The sequence below is a fragment of the Squalius cephalus genome (genome assembly GCF_949319135.1).
Source record: "Squalius cephalus genome assembly, chromosome: 20".
Lineage (NCBI taxonomy): Eukaryota > Metazoa > Chordata > Actinopteri > Cypriniformes > Leuciscidae > Squalius > Squalius cephalus.
In genome coordinates this window covers 17,938,225-17,953,829 of record NC_137141.1, presented here as the reverse complement: position 1 = coordinate 17,953,829, position 15,605 = coordinate 17,938,225, and the positions used below count along the sequence as shown (strand labels likewise).

The following is a 15,605-nucleotide window of genomic DNA, read 5'->3' as shown; positions in this document are numbered from 1 at the left end:
CTTCAGAACCAGCAGAGAAGATAATACTTGCAAATTTGCATGAAAAGACTATCGGTGAACAATACTGCACACAATTCAAATCCAGAGAAAGCCAGATAAATCATTTTATTTTATATCAGATTATACAGTTAAGCCTTTATTTTATTTGTAAGGCTTTTCATCCAATATGAGACCTATTCCATAGATGTGCAATTGCTTCCAGGTGTGTTAGGCAAGTTCGCATGGTTTGCTGTGGTCTGAAACAAGTACTAGGGTGAAAGAGCAGGTTGTTCTGTCAACAACCATCTCGCATTCATCAGGGTGTTCTATTGCTGTTGGGATCCTACACACACACACACACACACACACACACACACAATACCATGTATAAGCTTACTATTATTACTGAAAACAGAAGGGTTATGAAAGGACTAAATATCATGGCCATCTACTGTAAAACTTACTTGTTACAGCATCGAATGCCAAACTGTGTACAGAGACAGTTGTAACAGTCATTCTGCCACTCAGAGTCGAAGTCATGAGCTACTCCCTCTGAGTCGACACAACCTAAATAAACAAGCATGCACAAGACCATAGAAAAGCTATATGCAAATGTTGTTATTTGATTGACAACCATTATTTAAAACAGGACACATTAGATGGAGAGATTACAAACATTAGGCTACCCTCTTTAACAGCTGTGGCTTATCCTTATAAGATGGCACTATATGCTCCTTTGGTATAAATTAATTATAAATACATTTATATTTTTATACAATAAAATATGAATCAAGTCAAATATTGTTTAAATGTTAAACATAGAAAGTAATTATATATTTAATATAACTTATAGCAGAAACATGTCAGAAAGGAAAGGCTTTGAACCAGGGGCACGGGAAGTGTTTTCACAGGATTGTAAATGCAACGCGATTTATTGTTCATTTACATTTATTCGTTTTAAGCATTTAGTAATTTATTTGTAATAAACACTTTAAGTGGGCAATTTAAAAAGTGTTAGGAAGAGGAAAAGTGTGTGTGCAAGAATAAAAAATAAAAAAAAACGTCGGCAGCCGCTCTATACTCCTGAAGGCAAGCCCAGTGTACTACTCAGTGTGTAGTGTGTACTAGGCTACTCAGTGTGTAGCCTGTCGCTGTGCTAGATCTTTTATTGTATGACAGTGGCAACAGCCCAATAACCCTTTTATTTAAATGCTTAATTTATCCGTTTCTTTACGATTGAAAGCAGTTGGCCTATCAATAATGTCAAAAAAGTGATGTGCAGTCAAGTTCAGGTGTTTGTATGCTGTTTTCGAGTGTTCTCATCGATACGCTTGTTGTGATTCGCGGAGTTTTATAGACTTGATATTGTTTCTTATTCAAAAGTGGTGAAAATAAAATAAAAAGACCAGCACCCCGAAACATCTTCCCGCGCCCTGCTTTGAACACTTTAGTCACCTTGCAGATGGTTTATTATGTCTTCGGGGGATAACAAATCAACTTGAGGTTTCTGAATGTAGCACTCGGCACTACAGTAGACCACCATGAAGAGGAGAACGCACACTCTCAACAAACACACCTGAGAAGATGAGGAGAAGTTGCAAAGACATGATGCAAATAAAAAAGAGAGATGAAAAAAGAATATTAAAATTAATGTTCCACCAATGAAATGCCAATGTTCATTTTTGAGTAATTATGAATTACAGACACTCCCCGATTGTAAAATAAGACAGAGATACTAAAAGTAGTATTTGGTTGTAGTAAAGATTTCTAAAAGGCTGTATCATACTGTACCATGTTGTAAATGTTTGCAATATCCAGCCAAAGCAGGTGCTGATGAGGGATCAGTTAGTGGCCGAATAGAAACCCTCACAACTTTTTATATCGTACCATTGCTGTGATAAATCAAAAAATGACAAGTTTGTCATACATTGATAAATAGGAACTGGTTTTCCCTCATGATGGGAAGGAAAGGTCATTTCTCTAGAGCAATTAATTAATACTTTGAGCCTATGTTTGATCATGTCACTTCATTTTGTATGTGTTGACATTAATCACAACTGAAAAAAGAATAAAGAGCCTTATGTTCCCTCTACTGAATCAATATACAGGGTTCAGCCAATAGGCTACACTTAAAAATATTTAGTTCTTTTTTAAAAGAAGTTACATTTTGATTGTACAAATTTCAGATCCGACTGAACTGAGTTAAACAAGGCAACATTGTTATGATCTTTAAGTAATTATCATATTAAATATTAAAATATAAGCAAGTGAAAAAACAGAAGAAAAACCTTTCATATAAAACATATTTAAAATGTACATGAATAACTATAAATTAACATTTGTAATATCATATATCATTCATATTCATTAATATGTGATTTTTCTTGGTTTATTTACCATCAACATCTACAATTATGCCAACGTTGTCTCGTTGCTCACAGGTTCATTGTTTTCTCTATAGCCTCTAACACTTCCTTGTGATCGAAATCTTGATGGTGAGTGGTGACATTACTTGTTAAACAAAATGGTTTATTTCATGCATGATTCCTGGCACCAAAATATTTAAATTAAATTGCATTCTCTTCTAGTTCACTTTAATTAAAAAGACAGTGGTGGTGATGGCGCAGTGGATAAGACACATGCCTTTGGTGTGAGAGACCCGGGTTCGAATCCACTGTGAGACACCAATGTGTCCCTGAGCAAGACACTTAACCCCTAGTTGCTCCAGAGGCGTGCGACCTCTGACATGTATAGCAATTGTAAGTCGCTTTGGATAAAAGCGTCAGCTAAATGAATAAAATGTAAATATATAATTTGTAGTATACTAGATTCAATTTACTTGTTGGTGTGAGTCTTGTCTGATTGAAAAAATTGTAATCTAGATCACACATGTTGGACAGTTAAATCATTTCATCTCTAGTCAAACAGTGCTGTATATTCTAAGCTACTTTATATATCACACCTAACTGTATAAATAGAAACTGTCATACTAAGCTAATATACAACACACTGGACATTTGTCATGCTGCTAGTTTGGTGTATTAAGAACGCATATATAAAAGTGTTTAGTGAGTCTGTAAACTTTTATTATTCCAGTAAGCATCCTCTGGGTACCTCAAATGATAAGACAGAAGTCAAGTTACATTTAAATAAAACAACAAAAAAGAAACAGTACTATATTTCAAAAACACTGTATGCACAAACATACAAATACAAATCATACCCTCCCTTTTTTTATTTTTACAATGTACTTCCCTTTAAGTCCATATAAAAGTGCTGAATGTGTCTTTGATGCTGATATTGGCAAAACATTTCCTAGAATCACATAAAAATTTTAAACTATCTATACAATGGTCACATTTTAATAACAGTGTCAAAAAGTATACGAATTATATCTCTGTGGCTGTAAGACTTAAATTTGCCCCATGATGACGTAACATAGGCAGCACAAGGCACGATTATTTAATAAAGACAATGTATATTAGCACTTTTCCTCGGTTAAACATACTGTTCGTGTTCAGGAGTTGAAATACTATGTGTCCAACGGTTAGAGAAACATAAATCTGCAATTATAAGAACTCAAACCTGCTTCACCAGATAATGGAAAATATGATTCTGCATAATGAGGTATCAAAGAAAAAAGCATTTCGAGATGTGCTTTTTAGTTTGGTATACAGGCAGAAATTATAATAAGTTAAAGTCACCAAAACGGTGTTCTGATTTAGAGAGAATAAAGAATTATAAATAGCGGTTTCAAGAAAGTAAACAAATCAAATAAAAAAATAAATAATTCCCCCAAAACTCAAAATTTGAAGACTGTGGAGTCTGAGCTAGACATAAACACAGGTGTCCTATTCTAGAAATATCCTCATGAAGGAGGGTTTGTAGAAAGGCCAGCTATACTCGTTTGGAACCGGTCCGGTCACGTTGCACTCAAAGAAAGAGAAGAGAGGGAACCAGATACGTGCTCGGCGGCTGTGCTGGTAGGCCTGTGTGTTTGCTAGCGTGTGGTAGTACAGGAACAGTCTGGTGGTGATGTAGAACGCGATGAAGACGTCGATGGAGTAATGTTCATGAGCCGCTAAGATGAAGAAGATTCCAAACAAGTTTAGGACCCAAGACATGGTGTGGATGAAGTTCCAGTTACGTGGCGTGTCTAAAAAAAAAAAAAAAAAAAAAATATTATTCACAAAAAGACGTTGACCACACCACTGAGATACTGCTGATAAATGCACGATACATGTAAGTGCTATCTATTTAAAATGAGTAAAACTCTCTACACTGTTTGTGTACACTCACATTCGGTGACAAAAAAGTTGAGCATGGTGAGAACAACAGTGTGTCCGCTGAACATGTAATCGCCACATGTATGAACCCCAGTTAAAGACATGCCGAGCCCGCTCCAGATGTCCAGTGCACGTTGCACTTTTGTCCATGCATCACCATACATCTGCAAAACACACATATGCAGGATAATGGCCACACACACTGCACAGATGGATGATGGTCAGCTGAAGTGTGTAAGAGAGATATAAATAGTGAAATAAAAAGATAGAGGGAGAAAGAGAAAGTAATTTTTGTTTTTACTTATATAAAAACAAATTAAAATAATAAATATCATAATTATAAAATTAATATATAATATATATATATAGTTATTTTTGTTAAGTAAAACTAAAACTATTACAAACATTTCTGTTAATTGAAATAAAGCTTAAATAAAGTAAAATTTAAATAATAGCTGAAAAACTTCTAAACAAAATCTAAACAAAAATTAGAAATTTTGCCTTTGCAATAAGCTGAAATAAGTTTAAGTTGAAGCATTATAATTATTAACTGGAAAAAAAAGAAACAAAATACTAAAATACACAACGAAATGACTAAAAATTATACTAAAATAAAAAACAAACAAAAAACAAGCTAATTCAAAATATTAATGAAACTAAAATAAAAAATAAAATAGCACCGGATCAAGGAAGATGGTGCAATCAAGAAAGATTGTTTGTACATACAGTATTGATATTATGCTCAAGTAACAACAAAAAGACTTTGTCTTTGTACTCTTCAAATCAATAGTACATTGTTTGATTTGTGAAGACTCTTGTAAAGAGATATGTAGAAGAAAGTAAATATGACCAGTACATGAAAGACAACTGATATATACAAATACTTCCAAAAACGTTAATTGTTTGATTTGTGAAGACTCTTGTAAAGAGATATGTAGAAGTAAATATGACCAGTACATGAAATACAATTGATACAAATACTTCCAAAAACGTTAAAGAATCTTACCATATATGATTTATAGGTAACTCTTTACAATAAGGTCTCATTTGTTAACATTAGTTATTGTATTAACTAATATGATCTAACAGTAAAAAAATAGTTTTATTTACAACATTTAACATTATTAACATTCATTAATAGAGTTTTTCATGTTGGTTCACAGTGCATTAACTAATGTTAATAAAATGTATTTAAACATTTTTAAAATGTATTAGTAATTAAATGTTGTCATTAATATTAAGATTAATAAATGCTGTACAAGAATTGTTAATTCTTAGTTCATGTTACCTAATATAGTTAACTAATGTTAACTTTATTGTAAAGTCTTATCGTTTTATATTTATATGGTCTATCCTTAAGTTTTATTACATATAATATGACACATTTCAACTCTAATTCTGTCCAAAGAGAGAAACAAGATTAACAATGTGTGGCATTTGTCTTGTTTTCAATGCATTTTGCGGGGACTACCTACAGTAAAATGTCTTACTTCATTGCCCATCCCAAATGCACCTTCAAAAATAAATCCTACATATGCATGTTTCTCACCTTGCCTGAACACTGTAGGTGATGACCAGGTACAGACAGTGAAGTAACAAACATGGTGACACAGCGGAGCAAAAATACAGTGCCCGTCAAATTACACAGTCTGCGAAACAGAATGGACCTATCACACAAACACACAATAACAGAAGTTACAGTAAGATAGAAATTGATACAGTAAGATGCAAAATAACAATAATATAAAATTCACTGTTTTACCACAATGAAACTATTTAATAACTCTTAAATGTTACTGTAAACGCATCAACCAAACATTTTAGTCTACATAATCAAATTACATCTAGAAAAAGCCTCTCTGTCTAATGACTACCTCTATCAAACATGAAAATAACATTTAGCCTACATGAGATTGTCATAGTAATGAAGTATTTTCATAAGTACCAAAAGAACAGTGTTGTCTCTGAGAAGATTATAATTACACAATGTGCAACAGTTGTGCGACCACAGTAAACTTTATAAAGTGTCTCTAAGTGCTGGTTTGTATTTTCTGTGTGTTTACCTGTGTTTGTGCATCAACAGGACCAGCACTAATATGGAGCCCAGCACCACTGCACATGCTTCAGCCATGGCGAAGGCCCAGGGAATTCTGGGAACACTGACACATAAATAAAGGGTCATAATTCTTGATGTTAACACTCAAACCATTCGAAAAACAAGATACTGAGCATAAATTCAGAATTTTTTTTCTTGATCAGAGGAATCATCATTTTGACCACTGTTGCTAAGCACATTCAAAATAAAATAGATGTAAAATAAAATAAAAATCTAGTAGACATGATTCCAGACGTTTTTTTTTCCCTACGAAATGAATATTTTATTTTTTTATTTTTTTTATACAGTACTTTACTAAGTTCTATACAGTTATATCATTGCATAGTAACAGTTATATTACATATACTGTATTTACATATGTAAATATCATTTCATATGTTCATTTTTAAACATATTATTTTACTAAAACATTTAAAAAAAAAATTGATTCACTGCCATGAACTGACTAATAGAAATGAATTTTTGCAGATGAGGTTTAAACAAATGCAATTAAAATATATCTGTCTTAACACTGGTGAAGCAATATAACACACTAATCCCAAAAATACATCCAGATATAACTCACCTGTCTAGAAATATGTCTGGAAGTGGCGGGTACGTCCTCATGTCAGGAACCCTCTCATGCACTAGCACCATGACAAACGATGTCACTCCGCACACCAGCATGGCATAGAGTGCGCTGAGGGTGGTCTTCCAGTACTCTGGGTCAAACCGACCACAATACTGCTTACGCTTCCCGTTTGAGTAACTGTGTTCACCACCAACTGTAGTGACCGCCCCATTATAGTGTTGGTGGTCTCCTGACCCTCGCTCTGTGAAGCTATTAGAGACGACACGGTCTGTTCCGCCAGTGTGTATGGGAGACAACACACTGACCTCTGACCCTGAATGCACGAGGACAGTGTGTTGTCTCTGCAGCCTCCGCACAGCCAGCATCAATCTCTTGATATCACCCAGCACCTTAAGCTCCAGTGGAGGAGACCGCAGGTCAGTCTCAGTAAGACACAGCAGGCTGGCACCATCCAAACGGTGCTTAGAGCACAAGAGATCCACATATTCACGAAACCCCTGTTCTCTAAGCCAGCCAGCTACCTGCTTACTGCTCCAACTCTCCACACCGACGTACCTGGAGCCCGGCATACCTGCAGAGACAGACATGATGTTCTTAGTTTTGCATGGAAATTAAAGGTAGGGTGGGCAATTTTTCGGAGAGGCTAGCAATAGCGAGCTAGCTTTGAAAGCATAAGATCCCTCCCTTCCTTCAGAGCGCCTCCAAAGCCACGCCTCCTTCAAAACACATGAACGCGAAGAGCAGGGAGCAAACACAAGCATCACGAGAGATGGCGTTAAACTACCTCATGTCTCAAAGCACATAACATTACAATAATAATGAACATAAACAGGGCCGGAGTGGGGCCACTTTTTCCATGGTGGAATTCCAAATTAGCACTTTTTCTAAATTGGATAAATGAAGCTACAGTTCAGCTCGTACTGTTGTGTAGTTTGTATTAATACCATGGGTTAACAAATAATGTAGCCTAAAGGTTAAATAATAATTCACTTAGACTTTAAGCAATTGCGACTTTATTTCACACAATTCTGACTTTATATTTCGCAATTCTGAGTTTATAACACGCAATTGCGACTTTATATCACACAATTCTGACTCTATATCTTGCAGTTCTGACTTTATAAGCAATTGCGACTTTATTTCACACAGTTCTGACTTTATATCTTGCAATTCTGACTTTATAAGAAGCAATTGCGACTTTATTTCACACAATTCTGACTTTATATCTCGCAATTCTGACTTTATAACACACAATTGCGACTTTATATCACGCAATTCTGACTCTATATCTCGCAATTCTGACTTTATATCTCGCAATTCTGACTTAATAACACGCAATTGCGACTTTATTTCATGCAATTCTGACTTTACATCTCGCAATTCTGAGAAATAAAGTCAGAATTGCGAGATGTAAATTCGCAATTGTGAGATAAAAAGTCGCAATTATCTTTTAAAATGTTTTAATTTGTGGCGGAAACAAAGCTTCCATACCTCCTGGCCTCTTCCTCCCATCCATCCTCCCTGACGCGTACCGTTACTGTAGGGCCGGCCCAGCTATCGGTAGGCACCGGCGGTGCCGCGGTAGCCTACCTGAGAAAACGTTTTGGAAAAGACGGGCTATGGACCCAACCAACTCTATAGGAGGGGAGGGGAGAACTCCCTCACATGGTACAACCCATGCAGAGGCTGCGCTGTCAGAATGCTGAACGTGTGTAGCCTAATGTAGCCTAACTAACGTGACATTGAAATGTGAAAAAAAAATTTTTTTTCCTCGACCGGCCCACAAGTAAAGCGGCCCACCGGGAATTCTCCTGATTCTCCCGATTACCCACTCCGGGCCTGCACATAAACAACTTAAAGAGCACTGACCTGTACCACCTGACTGCTGCAGGTTCATTTCGGCGTTGATAGTGTTGCCACTGAAATGCATAAATTCGAGTCACCGCTCTGAGTATAATGTCACAGGTTTCCATCTCTTTCGAATTACAGTAGTTATGGCGTGAACGCAGCATAAGCTCGATGTTTTGGTTCAGGAGGAACTGTAAAAGGTGGCTGCTGTTTCGGTTGCGGTGCTCGGTGACTGTATCTGTCTAACTCTGCATAGCATGAAACGTGCTGATGACGTGTGATGTCTATGCAAACAGGGTGCAGGCCGGTAGGACATCGTGTCGGACTGAATGCAATAGACGAACATTTTATGGTCCTACGCCTTCCACAGACGATCTATATACATATAAATAAATTTAGACCACTTAACTTAGTGATTGCTATCAGGATGTGAAGAGACTTTCAACCAGCATAATCATTTTTTTTTTGGAACAAATAACCTACCCTACCTTTAAGCTAGTTCCACTTTTTATTTTGAAGTGTCTTATGTTCCCTGCTTTCTTTTCAATTCTGTTGCAATCCGTCTATCTGTAAACGCCAAGAACGAACCTAACTACACTGGATAGATCACTGAAAAATGAAACCTCTGTCATTATTTTCTTACCGTCATCAGAAGAAAGTCAGTCATGCAGGTTTTAAACAACATGCAGGAGAGTAAATGATGACATATTTTTTGGGTGACTAAGCAGACAGTCACCTTTTACACCCCTGGTCTCATTGAGTCACTCTCTACAGCTCAACATCTTTAACTTCTCTCTCTGAATCCAAAGGTCTGTGTACAATCAGAACTACTTGTATCCGAGTACATTCATGCAATCTTCAGTGCAAAATTCTGCTGATTATTATGGAGCTTGAGTGCTAAAGTGCAGAGTTTCTAACAAACACACAAGGGACACTTTCTTATCAGGGACTGTGTGTAACCTATGTAATCAGTTCAATAAATGTCTGAAATTTGATCAGTGTGCTAGGCTGAATTAAATCTGAATTAATTATCAGACCTTATGACCTGTGCTCGCTGACTTAAATAACTTCGTGAACTAGTCACATCACTTGTATGATCTCAGTAAATACTCATTTAGACAAGTACAGGGAACTTAAGATCTTGAGCTTATGGAGATGATGTCTTAATTCAAATGAGTTCAAATGTTTACACCTGTCATCAGGCCAAAGGACTTGCAATATGTACAGTACACAGATAGACAGGATCTGATAATACCGATGTTTCTTAAACATGCTGAATTACATTACACACACAGATCCTTATTAGTGCTTTTTGTTAGACCTACTGGCTCAACAGGATGAGCTAAAAATAAGCTAACATTTCTAGCCATGCTATAGATGATGATGAAAGAATTTGCATTTTTGGGTGAACTATCCCTTTAGCATGTTCAGCATGTAATGCGTTTGACAGGTATGTGCTGTTTGTACATGTTTATTTTCTACTATCTACATTACTGATCTGTTGAACCTTAATGACAGACTGTAACATGTGACAGTCCTGGAACTAGAATGATGTAAAAACATCACAACATTCAGTGGAGCGACTTAAATAAATAATACTCAACTAAAATAGCCCCAGTCCATTTAAAATTAACAACAAAATGATTACAATCATATGACACACACACACACACACACACACACACACACACACACACACACACACACACACACACACACACACACACACACACACACACACACACACACACACACACAAGAATACCGCCACTCGGTACCAAGAGCAATTATTGATTCAGGGAAGCTTCATCCTCTTGCACAACACTGCATGAACAAACAACTTCTTGTTACCAAATCCAGAGGCATTTGGATGAGTTTAATCTGATATACGTCCACAGATGCACATCAGCAATTTTGGTTTAGTAAAATAAAATATTATTCTAAGTGGATTAGAACATACAAAATTCTGGAACTGACAGCAGCAGAATGAAGTTAATGAATTAAATGTCAAAAGTTTATTTCGAGCACCTAACTACAAACTTAAAAAAATAAGTTAAATGATTTCTGGACAACCTATTTAATATTCATGACATACGCCTTTTCAGATTAGTTTTGCAGAACAATATAAATTAGGCCAACAAAAATTAAAAAGTACAAAAAAAAACAAAAAAACAAAAAAAACAAAACCTTTTTAATGAGTCATTTGAGTTAGATAGCGAAGGAAAGGCAGCCAACAAGTGGGTAGCATTCATGGAGACTACTTTAATACAGTTTAAAATGCAAACAGAAACTTTGTTTTATCATTCCCCCCCCCCCCAAAAAATCTTGAAAGTTGTTGCACTATAACTACGGACGCTAGAGGCGCCAAAAGACAAACAGGATTGCGCCTCAGAGACCACGAACCTCATGAGTGGCGTCATTTAAGTCACTTAGCCTATAGACATTTAATATCTTCAAAATTGAAAAGCCAATTAAACTTGATCAAAGTAGCGTTTGGAGCGTGGCCACTGGCCACCCAGTGATTCCAGTTTCCGAGCTGTGGCTCGGTGTCCGGTGTACCGGGGGCGCGTGAGTCTATCTTGACTTTGACAGTAATCACAGATCCTATGAAACTAAACCTGTGCTGTCCCAGAGGCACGACCAAGGACCATAACCTTTAAAAATAAATAACATTAAATTGTTCTAAAATGGACACTTCACCAAACAATGAATGAACACAAAAGGAGATGTCAGACAAAATGACAGTCTTCTGAGTCACCATTCAATTGTATGGAAAAAGCTACGAAACTGAATGGTGACTGCGGCTGTCGGTTCCTCTTAACATCTCCTTTGCGTTTCACGCGAGAAAGAACATCATACAACAAGTTTCAAACAACATTAAGGTGAGTAAATGATATCCATGTGGAAACAGAAAGGAATAGCAAATAATCCCATTGATAGAGTAAAGCATTGACGCTCAAACGATTCTACAAATGAGGGAAAAAAGCACTGACAAATCTGACTTTGGTTCTCTGTCACAGTGGAAGAGTGTGGTGTATGGATGGGAATTGCTTGTCATATGAGCTATGCGTCTGTCTTACCCTGTTTATCCTTGTGATTATTTAAATTATCCAGTTGTTAAAAAATCCTCACCTTGCAATACGGAGCCACATCAGCCTTCTGTTTCTGAGTCACCATGCTGCCAGTGACGCCCAAAAGCATGTAAACAGGAATCGTCGTCACACATGACACGCCCCTTGGGGGTGGCTACGGAACTCCAAATATGGAATTGTTCTAGGCTAGAACTTGTTCAACTTCTGTGAGTATCGATACCGGCAGCACCCTCATTCCTATGGACCTTTCTTATCATTAATTATCTTGTTTTACACGCTGTACCTGAATGTAATGTACTGGAAATGCGCTAAGTACTGATATTTAGGTTTAAGGAAATGCGTAAGCTATACATTTTTTTTGTTGCGTTTTCTGGAAGTTTGTAGGCAACTATGATGGGTATATTGAGTGCTTAGTCATAAATATAGATGCCCATAGCCTACTAAAAAAATATATATATATATATATATATTTTTTTTTTTAATTCAACGATTAAGAGTTGTATCTCACAACCAACAATAAAAACAAACAAACAAATACATATTTATTATTTAGTATTAGACCAGAATAATATATTAAGTTTAAACATTATTCTAATGTTTCATGCCAGGTTACATAAGTATTTACCAGTTAGGCGGTCCATATTTCCTACTGTACATTATAGTACATTAATGTTGAATTCATATGGAACACTGCATATTTCCAAACTGTACTCAACAGATGCAACTCAGCAGTATAATTCTCATCACGTATTTAGTTCTGGTGGCTTTAGTCGTGGAGTGTGAAGCGCTGTGCTGTGGTCACCACAACAACAGTTACTCACTGGTCAGGAATCCTCTGGAACAGCAAGTGTGTGATTTGATTAAGTGGTGAGACTTCACATTGTGACCTCAATTTGGGAAGGTGAATAATATTATTACATTACACGTTTGAACCACTTTTGTTAATGACAGCTCAGTTCTACTGTGCACAGCCTTTGTCAATAAAGCATACACAACTTTCTGGAAATATTAAAATATCTTTGTTGTTCAGTGCTACAAGATCTAGAAAGTTTAAATGCCAATATGATCTCAATGATGATAATTTCCTAAACTACTCTGTAATTTCTGTACAGTTTTCTTATTGTTCTGGTAATGGCTAATCTGATTATAATTTACCTTCCATGGCATGTACTAAACAGATTTAGAAATAACAGAAAAATATAAATTATTCTACACTCATAAGAATAAAAGGTTTCAAAGGTTTTTTTTTTCTCTCGCAGTGATGCCTTAAAAAACCTTTTGTGCAATGGAAGGTTCCATTGATGTTTTTCATGGAACCATATAGAATATTTTTTTATTTTTAAGAGTGTAAAGCAATCTACATATTGTTTTACCTTCGTCTTTTTATACACATGAGTTTGAACCTGAGTTGAGAGTATACAGAGTTGGTCTTTGTACACTAGGTTGTGCTGTTGTACTTAGATTTTGCAGTTGACTTAGGGTTAGTAAGGCTATATTCAGTGGTATATTTAGTCAAATTAAAGGTGAATGGTCTGAAACACTTCTGTGCATGTTGGTTTGAGGGCAGTTAACCTACATTCAACATTAGCAGCTTTCTTGTGTGTTTGCAGTAGTTGTTAGATTGTCTGATAATGATTTCTATCTGTTTTTAGCTTAGTTTAATTGTCCTGAACCTTACTGGTTATTGTTACACACCTACCATTATTCTGAAAGATGACCCAGCAGTAGTTGTCCTGCATGTCTAATGAAAAGTGTTTTTTCAGGATAAGCTGCTTTACCATTACATTATGGGGAGCACATCTTTTCATCAGCTGGAATCAATTTGCACAGAAATATCCTTGCTAAGATCCCCTGGACTGCTGATGTCAAAGGGATGCAGGTTACATCTGCAAGATAATACAATTACACAGTGAAATAGCATTATTGATGCAGTTATTACCTCAAATTAAGGCCTGGGGATATTATACATGCCTTTAATTCCCAATATTATTGTGCTTGTTCATCAGAAAGAGAGATAATCTGTTGACTATTCCACAGTTACATGTAACATTATGAACACAGAGTAAGACATAATAATGTGTGTGTGGATGTGATATGTAGGCCAGTGCAAATTCCTGCTCGGGGTGATTGGAAAGAATGAGAACAAATATGAGCTCTGTTGTTTTTAGTGTGTGTTATATAAATTGTTTGGTGCAGATCATTGCAAGTTTCAAGTTATCCACAATTGTTTTATATGTTAATTTAGGGCTGCCAATCAGTTAAAAGTATAATCAAATTTATCACTGAGAAAAGCCTCAGAATGAAGATAATTACAAGACACTTTGGATTAGTTTAGATATATTGTTTGTTGTACTTCCATATAACTGAACATAAGACTTTCGCAGTACACATCAATTCATTTTGCAAAGTTCAGTCATGCTTGTGCATTCAGTCTAAAATATTAATTGTTGAGTCAGACTGACGTCATTGGTCATAGCATGACGTTTGTTTTTCAGCGTTTGGCGCTATGTGAACTGCATTTTAAGTGTGTCAAGTGTTCAGGTTTAAAAATACATCTGGAGACCCCTGTTTTCTCTTCTAGAATGATTCTAGCAAGACATTGTCAATGATGTTGTCCCCAAAAGTATTCATCTGTTGGTCAGAAACGCACATACGCACAGTGTGCATACCCTACTGAGAGTGCACAAATGACTAACTTTTTCCTGAGTTTCCTTAATCACACATTCCATTTTTCATATCAAACCCAGCAGACCCATATTTATGTAATTGATTAAGTGTAATTTAGTGTGTGCAGTATTAAATTAGCAGTATTATTTATAATGTAAGAAAGTGCATTGTGCTTGTTTGTTCATGAGGTCAGCCGAATTCCTGTAGAAATAAGCAACAAAGACATGTAGTCCATGTAAAATATGATACTGGGGTCAGAAAGAGAGTGAGAGAGAGAGTAATGAAGACAAAAGAGATAGTCAGAGAGAGAGATAGGGATTCTGTGATTTTTCAGAAAAGCAGTTCAGAGGGAGGCCGTTGACGTGGCAGAGAGGAAGTGGTTTCAGTCCGAGGGGGGAATGTGGAGTGAGGAGAGGGGGAGCCATAAGAGGGAAGGAAAGAGAAAAATTTAAGAGCAAAACAGAGAGAAAGCGGGACTGTAAAAAAAGGGAATAAAATGTCTGAAGACTAAAAGTTTATCAAACTCCTCGTCTGTGCAGCTTTGAGGAAAGGGTTGGAAAATTAGGGCTAAAATACAAATTTTAAGAAATTATCACTGAATAACAGCATCAGCAGAAAGGCTCCAAATCTGAATCTGTTCATAAAAGTTTTAACTATACAGTCATATAAGCAATATCACATCAAAGGGTGCTGTTGTTTTGAATATCACCATGACTGTGAGTTGGCCGTAAAAAATGAAAATCAGTGTTAAAATTACAAGTATGTGTGCACTACAGTAGTGGGTACTATTGGGTACTATTGCACTGGAACAAACACTAAAAACACTGGGTAACACTTTATTTTACAGTGTCCTTGTTACATATGTTACATGTACTTACCATAGTAATAACAGTAAATTATGCATAATTACATGCAACTAACCCTCAACTAAATCCTAATCCTACCCTATACATGCTGTTAATTAATATTACTCAGTACTTAAATATATAATTACACTGAAACAATGACACCTTAAAATAAAGTGTAACCAAACACTGTTTTAAAAT

The 15,605-nt window shown here is 36.0% G+C and overlaps 2 protein-coding genes across 4 annotated transcripts; both read right to left on the bottom strand.

The window, feature by feature from the left end:
* Positions 1-207: 207 nt before the first annotated feature.
* On the bottom strand, positions 208-2,385 carry msmb (microseminoprotein beta; the record flags this gene model as incomplete). Its single annotated transcript, XM_079854127.1, has 4 exons — positions 208-322; positions 444-546; positions 1,435-1,555; positions 2,377-2,385. 4 exons carry the CDS (start codon positions 2,383-2,385, stop codon positions 208-210), a joined length of 348 nt encoding a protein of 115 aa, XP_079710253.1.
* Positions 2,386-3,046: 661 nt separating this feature from the next.
* Positions 3,047-12,018, bottom strand: LOC307147718 (sterile alpha motif domain containing 8). Of its 3 annotated transcripts, none has more exons than XM_079852644.1 (6): positions 11,933-12,018; positions 6,947-7,523; positions 6,329-6,424; positions 5,815-5,932; positions 4,279-4,429; positions 3,047-4,135 (listed from the first exon to the last, which is right to left on the bottom strand). In XM_079852644.1, the coding sequence occupies exons 2-6, from the start codon at positions 7,519-7,521 to the stop codon at positions 3,831-3,833; spliced, it is 1,245 nt and encodes a 414-aa protein (XP_079708770.1). In that variant the 5' UTR covers positions 7,522-7,523; positions 11,933-12,018; the 3' UTR covers positions 3,047-3,830. The 3 variants fall into 3 exon arrangements, with proteins under 3 accessions (XP_079708770.1, XP_079708772.1, XP_079708771.1); XM_079852646.1 differs by having other exon boundaries at positions 5,815-5,914; XM_079852645.1 differs by having other exon boundaries at positions 11,881-11,962.
* Positions 12,019-15,605: the final 3,587 nt, after the last annotated feature.